Source organism: Helianthus annuus, chromosome 15 (assembly GCF_002127325.2).
Source record: "Helianthus annuus cultivar XRQ/B chromosome 15, HanXRQr2.0-SUNRISE, whole genome shotgun sequence".
Classification (NCBI taxonomy): domain Eukaryota; kingdom Viridiplantae; phylum Streptophyta; class Magnoliopsida; order Asterales; family Asteraceae; genus Helianthus; species Helianthus annuus.
The window spans coordinates 7,179,332-7,188,705 of NC_035447.2; the positions used below are offsets into that span (position 1 = coordinate 7,179,332).

General features: G+C 37.2%; 1 protein-coding gene across 1 annotated transcript; it reads left to right on the forward strand.

Moving 5' to 3' along the window:
* Nucleotides 1–478: 478 nt before the first annotated feature.
* Nucleotides 479–3,812, forward strand: LOC110913216. Its single transcript, XM_022158063.1, has 2 exons — nt 479–1,037; nt 3,748–3,812. Exons 1-2 carry the CDS (start codon nt 479–481, stop codon nt 3,810–3,812), a joined length of 624 nt encoding a protein of 207 aa, XP_022013755.1.
* The last annotated feature ends 5,562 nt before the right edge of the window (nt 3,813–9,374 follow it).

Genomic DNA, 9,374 nt, shown 5'->3' on the forward strand with positions numbered 1-9,374 from the left:
TCTATACTTAAATACATACATATATGTGTGTGTGTAAAATTATAAAATTTAGATAATTATAATACATATTATTTAGTTATTAGGTCATGATTTCATACTCCATTTTCCCCATCCATAAGCTCTCTTCCCCCATCCGACCTTGTTCCCCTCTAAAACCATATAGTTTGCCCTTAGGGTATACGGTGTGGCATGCGGGGAAGCTCGGCAACGATGTTTGCCGATCGGCAAACACCGCCGCCAACCATTTGGCGATGCGGCAAAGTTGTGAAATCGGCAACCCTTTACCGACTCGGAAAACATGATGGGTTTTGATGTGGGGGCCACTCCAACGGTTATATTACCGTTTAAAAAAAATAATTTTTCTTTAAAAAATTAAACTATAAATATAACACTAAACCATTTAACCATATACCTTCAAATTTATACTCAACCAAACCAAAAAATACCACCAATTCCTCCCAAAAGTTTACCATACAAAATGGCGGATGAACTCCCGTTATGGTTCCCACCCATGAGTAGCGACGATTCATCCGATAGTAGCATTCTTTTTTTTTTTCAAAATCTCATCGAAGAAGCCGAACTTCAAGATACCGGCACATCTAACCGAAGGAGATATATTGAACGTCAACGTGAGGAGGGGCATGAGACACTCATGGCGGATTATTTTGTCGAAGACCCGAAGTACAACGAAGATATCTTTCGGCATAGGTTCCGTATGTCGAAACGTTTGTTTCTAAAAATTGTGTCCGATGTGGAAGAGAACGACCCGTGGTTTGTAGAGCCCCCCGATGCGCGAGGTAGGAAGGGCTTTACGCCCTTGCAAAAGGTGACATCGGCTATTAAACAGCTCGCAACTGGAAACACTCCAGACGAGAACGATGAGTACTTGCATATGGCCGAAAGAACTTCCCGCGAGTGCCTAGAATATTTTTGTGACACGGTTTGCAAAATATACGGTCCAGAGTTCTTACGTAGACCGACAAGCCACGACATGGCACTTTTATACCAAGCTCATGAGGAAAAACATCACCTTCCAGGTATGTTCGGTAGCCTTGATTGCACCCATTTCGTTTGGCCTTTTTGTCCGACAGAGTATCGAGGCCAATATATGTGAGGAGATCATCGATACCCGACTGTTATGCTCGAAGCGGTTGCTTCTCAAGACTTATGGTTTTGGCATGCTTTTGCCGGTCCACCCGGTTCTCAAAATGATATCAATGTTCTACAACAATCTTCGTTATTTTTAACGGAACGAAATGGAACCGCGCCAAAATGTCCATTTTACGTTAACAACCATTTATACAAACGTGGTTATTTGCTCGTGGATGGAATCTACCCTTCGTGGTCCGTGTTTGTGAAGTCGATCCCTTACCCTCACGAAGTAAACGAAAAGAAATTCAAGAGGCAACATGAGGCGGCAAGAAAAGACGTCGAACGGGCTTTTGGTGTTTTGAAGGCGAAATGGGGTGTATTGAGTCGACCGATGCGAGCAAGATCGGTTAAAAAAATTAGGAATGTCGTGTACACTTGTATTATTTTACACAACATGATTTTGAAAGATGATGGAAAGGCGATAGCACCGGTGCACATTCGGGATCCTCCGGTCGAGCCGGCTCTAGACGATACGGTGCTGGGCGAGTTGATGAATGAAGACACCCATTGGAGACTCAAACACGATCTCATAGATCATCTCGCAAGTCAAGATTTACCCCATCTTTTGGTCGATTCTGACGAAGACTAGTTTAAATTGTTTCATGTTAATGTAATTTTATTGTTTTTTACTTTAGTGTAACTTTGATGTTTTTAATTTAATTTATGAAAGTTTATTGTTTTTAAATTTAATGTATATATTCTAACTTTATTTATATAAATAAAATAGTGCACAAAAAAAAATAATAATAAAAGTTTACCACTTCAGCAAGTGTTTAAATCATTGCCAACACTTTTCAGCAAAGTTTAAACACTTTTGCCTAATTGACATGGCGCGCTCTGATTGGTCGGTTTTTTGGTTTGCCACTTTAAAGTGTTTAACCACTCCTTACACCCTTATAGTAAACATACTGAGCCTCTCCTTTTAATCCAGTGGCAGATGTTCCTTTTGAGATGAGTTTCTTTATTTGACCATTAATTGGACATATGATGTAGCCACAGTGTAAATAACTATAATAAGTAGACATGTTAAATAGAGATAACAAAAAGAACAAATAAATAAATGTATATCTCACCAAAATAGTTAAATAGTAAATGACTGAAAATGTTGTAAAGGATATTAGTTTTGTGGTAAGATGTCTTCTAATAGTGCAAACAAGTATCAGTGATTATTAGACTAGACGGTATGGAGCCCCGCCGCCCCAAGCCCGGCAACATCGGCTCCCACCAGCCGAACTCGACGCTCCCACCTCCTCTCTCCTTCTCTCACATATACCTATACATACATATATATATACAAAGAGGTTCATCCCCCACCCCTAGGTCCATCACCCTCTTAAGGGTGAAGGGGGTGCTCACCTAATAGGTGAGTCCCCTCTCTTACGCGAAACCAATCCTCGTGTGCCACGTCAACTCCCCTCTTAAACTCCCCTAACACCCTAAATTGATGGCGGCACTCCCCTCTTAGGTGAATTGGTTTTTTTTCTTTTTAAAAAAAAAAAAAAAAAGCATTGATTGGTCCCCCCTCTCTCTCTCCTCTCTCTCTCCTCCCCCTCTCTTCGGTGCCTCCACCCCCATTTGCTTCCCCGATTTCATCCCCCGCCTTAATGGCGGTACCCCCCTAATCGGCAAAATCCCTCCCCGCTTGAAGTCCCCGAAGACGCCCCGAACCCCCTAAGGATGGGGCTCTCCATACCCTTTAGTCTTAAGAGTAAATTAGTGTTGTTAAAACAATTAAATGATTGAAAATAATATATCAAATAAAATAATAATAATATTTTGATGATAGACATATCAAAAGGGCCAAATCGGTCATCAAAATAGAATTGTCATTTCAAGAAATGAAGTAATCAATGCATAGAACAGATTGTTGAAAACACCATACACTAGTATCACATCCAACCACTTCAGTTTTAAACGTAACATCTTAATTCTGATAAATAATAAAAATAGTGTATATGTATGTCACTTTACTTTTAAACCTAACATCTTAATTCTGAAAATAATAAAATAAAACGTGCGTATGTGTATGCTAGAGTTGTCCATAAACCCTGCGGCTCATAGCTCATTCGAATTTAGCTTGAAAAAAGCTTGCTTGATATGACTCGGTATTAAACTAAGTCGAGCCGACTTGATTAGAAAGTGAACCTAGCTCGGCTTGGCTCGTAACGAGCCGAATTGGCTCGATTTGGCTTGCTTGGTAGTTTGGGTCGGCTTACCTCGGATTATTTTATCTGTAATATATTTTAATATTATAAACATTAGAATATATTACAAAAAAAAAAAACTAATGTATTTAGGAGTGTAATTTGATATCTATGACATATTTGAATGTTGATTACAATGCTAATAATATTGTATTTGGTTTAAGTTTAAAACTTATTTTGTGTTGTTAAACTTAATTTTGGCTTATATAAAACTCAAAAAACTAATAGAACGTAGAAAGTGTTGTTGAACTTAATTTTAGCTTATAAAAAACTCAAAAAACTAATAGAACGTAGAATGAAGCTATTAACTTCAATGTTTTATATATATAACTTATCTTACGTAATTTTAATATATTACGATTTTTGGTAACTTCTTATTTTTACATTGTAGGAAACATAAATTGTTATGCTTTTGTTGATGAGGATGGCGATGATAGTGAATTTCATCTTAAATGATTATGAATTTGAAGCATTCAACACCAGTGGCGGACCTACCCTTTGGCCAGGGTGGGCGGCCGCACCCCTTGAAAAAAATTAGTGTATATTTTAGGCAAAAAAAGTCGACCGCATCCCTTGAAAATATGGTTGAACACCTCATCCGCACCCCAGCAAATAATTTCTGGGTCCGCCACTGTTCATCACTCCAATGCCTTGAACCTGTTTGATTATGGAAATATGAAGTATTGGATTATTTTTTAAGTTGAAGTCGTATTTTTATAGAATTACAGGGTTGACTAGTCATCCGTTTGATTTGAACCCAACCTAGTATGGTGTAAAAACTAGTTTTCAAAACATTGATTAACCTAATAATTGTAGTGTTATACTCGAATCAGTAAATAGCTTGAATACAATGATGGTAAAAACTTATTTTCTCTTGTTCATTTATATAGTAGGCGTGAGTGAGCAAGACATTAGTATAACGTGTGGATGGACTACTTTGAGACATTTTATTCCATTGCAAAATGTTCTCTCTATTTTTTCATTCTATTTCATTAGTTCTACCTACAGTTGGTTCTGGACGGCAATCAAAGCAAACCTGGATCACTTAGGTATTCGACCGGATATGAGATAGTTTTTTTTTAAATACGGCTATGAAACGAGTATTGTATTAGCTGATACTCAACCTGATGATCCAAAACATATATATTCATTTACACGAACCATACACAGCAGTGGCGAAGCTTGAGATTTCCCACCGTGGGGTCGAAAACGTATATACCCAAAAAATTCTATAAAATCGGGGGGTCGAAAACGTATATACCTAAAAATTTCTATACGAAAACTACATACTCTCCACTACTGAGCGAAAAGTTCGGGGGGTCGGCCGCCCCCTCCCGCCCCTTGTAACCTGCGCCCCTGATACACAGAAGCCTTTTCTTTTTATTTTTCTTTGATGTTGTAGAATAGAATAATCTACTAATCAACTACCGTTTTATATTACAGCTTCCTTATTTAATAAGTTATATAAAACTAATAATAGTGAAAATATACTTGCGAACTCCAAAGGAAATTGTTTTCAAACTAATACGTATATATCCGATACCGATACCCGTACGTAGGTATAAAAATACCAATTGAGTAATTGATAACCGGGTAACTCGATGGTATGTGACGGGGTATCAGACACAATTTTATAATCATGTATACGACAAGATAACTAATACCCATCCAAAACTCAGCCCATTTTCCATCCCTATATTTAGGCATTTCATCAACTTGATGTATATAATGGAGCAGCCACATGCGTTTTTCATTTAGAAAAATTCTTTTATGGCTTAAAGTAACCTCCATGTGTCTTGTTTGGGAGATTCAGTGCAGTGTTGAGTGGGCTTGCCCTACAAATTATAGTCACGAAAGCCGAACGTAATTAAAGGGTGTGTCTTTTATCACATCTTCTATAAAAATCATGATCACCACACCATGGAAGGGTTTACGAATGGTGACTAGAATTGATACTGATACCTTAAAACAAGTTGTTTGGTACGATTATGAAGGGGTATGGTCCTAAATTCTGCGCCGACTATCCGAGTCAACCTCAGGTCGCGCGCGAGACCATACTCATATCAGACAAATTTGGTAACTTCCCCGACCTTGCGCCGACTAATCAAGTATAATCCAAGTCGCGTGCGGGGTCAGGACCAACACAAGATCATATTTGACACTTAACTCCTTGGATGAAAACCCTGACTTCCTGGACCTTGCGCTGGCTACACGGGATATTCCCGGATGTCGCGCGGAGGAAAGAAGCGCAGGTAAACCTCGGACAAGTACCAAAGGTACAAGTGGCAGAGCAGTGGGCCAATGAGCATCCAAAAGGCTGTATCTAATCATGCTGCACGATAGACAATCGTACAGGGGACAAAAAGGTCCACAAGGACGCACACGTGGCACCAATCAACGTGTGCCGACCACTGCTCCACGATCTCCACTTAGCTGCTGATGACGGACCATACAACAAGGATAATTGTCAGGATACGTGGATCCATTCAGCATGCGCCAGCTACCCTCTCGCCTAAAAGCACCAATAGTCATGGACTCGTGGCAGAGAAGACAAAAGGGATATTCCTTGTTGTCGACTACAGGCCTAAGGACCATCAGCCCATCTCCTTCACAAACCACCTCGGCTATAAATAGTGAACTCCACTTCCAGGTTTAAGGACCGCTCTCTTGCTCTCTCACTTTATACACACACTATTATCTTCAAAACAGATACTTATTCTCACACCGGAGGGTGGTTACAAGGAGAACCCCCTATCTCCTCCTTGTAACGAGCTTCCGGTGTGTTGACTATTTGTCAAAGAAGATTAACCTTTATTTGTCAAGGCAAAAATCACAAACTAATCACCTGATTAGTTTGGTGTTTCTTTAGATTATTACGTCATTATTAAAGGCAACTCATCATATGGATATCTCGTCCAAGTGTAGAATGTGAATACATGGCTATGAAATCAACCACATGTGAACTTGTTTCATGAAAGGAATACACATACATATAGAACCGACTACCTTTTCATTAGGGAAAAGCTAGAGAATAATAGAATCACAAGTCCTTAACTAATATCTTAACCTTTTTTCACCGAAGGACTCATAGCCTAATAATATCATTGTGTGTATATAATAGTGTTTCTTTTAGGTCGTTTATGGTTGAAGTCCCATGGTGAATAAAAATGAAGATTTAAGAGTAGGGTTAAGGATGTATATATTGTAAGTATGATAATATTCATAAATTATATTTATAAGTAATTAAGTATGATATGATATCTATTGCATCTTAGATAAGCACAATTGTAATTTTATATAAATGTCTCTTCAACATGGTTGAGTTAATGAAGTTGAGATAATTAAGTTAATCAAGTTGGGCTAATTAATTACATGAGATACACATTAATTAATTATAGGGCTACTAAATGTACCTACTCTTATTACTTTTTATACCCCTTTTCATAAAATCACATTTAAACTTGTCATATTTATGCCCTAAACGAGTCATATTTTTTTAAAAGTATTCTTTTTTGTTATAAGACAAATTCAAAAGTGTAAAAATATATTATAGAAGTTTTTTTTTTTTAAATTGTTTGTTTTTTTATGTTTATTTAAAAACCATATTTTTTTAAAAAGTTTCCAGATATTGTTTACACTTTCTCAAATAGTATTTTGATTAAGTTTTCTTTTATTGAACATCTTTATAAATTACTAATTACGTTTTTCATATAACAACAATAATAAAAAAATTTTGAATTTTATTTTTGAAAAAAGTCTACATTATATTTTTTTCTCGTCTAGTTTGTATTTTAAATGCCTTGTATTTATTATTTTTAATATTTTAAAATGTTTTTTTTTTATTTTGGAACGAATTGAAGTAGGTATCTGATGCGTGGTCGAAAATCGATGATTATTCGTAATTAAGTTTATGCTTTTACGTTACGTTTGATTTCGAATGACCTACTTTGGATTAGAATTGTGTTCTACAAGTCTAACGAAGTTTAAGGAGCTATTCAGGAGCTTTACGGAGCATCGGGGAGCGAACGAGATCAAACGGGAACACGAAACGATGAGATCAGAAAAACAGGTTTTAGAGAGCTATGTAGGATCGGAGAATCGATCAAGACGAGTCGATCAGAAGAGTTCTAGACCAAATCAGAGGCGGAATTCATTGATTTGATCTTCATTCAGCTTGATATGCACTTAGAAGTAGTTTAACTGTCGATTGTATTGATATAACACTGTTACACAAGCTGGAGACACTTCGGCAGAGCTTCGCTACCGGAATCACAACGTTACAAATGACAATCCAAGACCCTCTATTTATAGGAGAAGCCACTTCGCACGAACCATGACAGTCCAGGTCGCACGGACTGGCCAGTTCGCACGAACCGCACGAACTGGTCAGTTCCGACCTGTTTCTCGTTTTTCTCGTACTACGTGTCTTGGTTTATCTATTCTATTACATGACTCGATACAAGACGAAGTCAACAGACATATGCACCAACAAACTTCCCCTTGGATGATGACGAGTCTTCAGTATGTCGAGTCTTCAGTCTTGATCAGTCTTCTCGCTCTCTCCAAAATGTCTTTCTCTATAAGCATCCTCTTCAATCTCTCTCTTCTCTTTCAGAATCACAACCTGGCCCTATCCTCTCTCTTGATCAGATCTCTTGATTTCTTTAAGTTTATCAGCATCAGCAACTTCTATCTCGAGCTTTGTTCCAATATCTGAATCTGGCTCTTTCGTCTTCAGACTCCCCCTTTCAATAAGCTGTGATCGCAGTCTGGAATTCATAATCTGCAAGCTTTCACAAGTTTAGGAACGTCTCCTGGCTCTCTCAAAGCTTTTACCTGCACATACTCTACCCAAAAGTAAATTTCACAATTTTTTTAAAATTTTAACAAATTTAGAAACCACTTGAAGATATCGTATAACATTTCTCAAATAAACCACTTGTATTCGAAACACTTACTCAAATTTGGTTTCAAATTAATGAACCATTTAAACATTTCAAAATCATTTCTCATTTCAAACAAACTCTCCCAAACCTGTTGTTGTTTATCATGTTTAGCACTTAGAATTTTGAAAATCAGCTTTTCAACATCAGTTGCTGAAAATAAGATGAAATAAAATCTTTTTGATTTTTTCAAAATTTTATGCTAAAACACATTCTTTTTGGATTTTTGTTTTTGAGTAGGGTTCCTGCGGAAAGTGTGTTTTTCCTAGAAAGTCTAGGAAGCAATAAGAACGCGACATGTGGCATTGAAGGATTTTAACTAAAAGGGCAATTGTGTAATTTGAATATTATTTTAATTATGGATTATTTTATTAGGATAACTAACTAACCAGAAAATTATGGAAACTAAATATTCCATTTAAATCAAATTGACAGTTTCAATTTAAATCGTACAAGACGCTGTGTTTCTTGACAATGTGTTTTAACAGCAAACAGATTTCTTGACGCTGTGTTTTAACAGCAAGCAGATTTCTTGACGCTGTGTTTTAACAGCAAACAGATTGCTGGAGGATTCTTGACACTGTGTTTTAACAGCAAGCAGATTGCTGGAGGATTCTTGACACTGTGTTTTAACAGCAAGTAGATTTCTTGACAATGTGTTTTAACAGCAAGCAGATTTCTTGACGCTGTGTTTTAACAGCAAGCAGATTTCTTGACACTGTGTTTTAACAGCAAGCAGATTGCTGGAGGATTCTTGACACTGTGTTTTAACAGCAAGCAGATTTCCTTGACACTGTGTTTTAACAGCAAGCAGATTTCTTGACGCTGTGTTTTAACAGCAAGGCCCTGTCATATGATCCTTGGAAAACACATGTACCACATACCTGCACTAAAAAATGTAGATAAACCAAAATCAAATACATGTTTTTTTAACGTGTAAACTAATTTAATACGAAAAAAGTGGTGTATGAAAATAACTTACGTCTCCTTCATCTAGCTGTAAATGTGCTCTCAAATGTTTCCCTGAATTAACAGTCTTTCGGTTAATATTAGGACAGCCAGTTTGAATATCTTG

Coding starts and splice junctions, on each gene's coding strand:
- LOC110913216 (XM_022158063.1), top strand. CDS start 479: ATGGCGGATGAACTCCCGTTATGGTTCCCACCCATGAGTAGCGACGAT. Junction 1,038..3,747: donor GGAAAAACATCACCTTCCAG/GTATGTTCGGTA, acceptor TTTACATTGTAG/GAAACATAAATTGTTATGCT.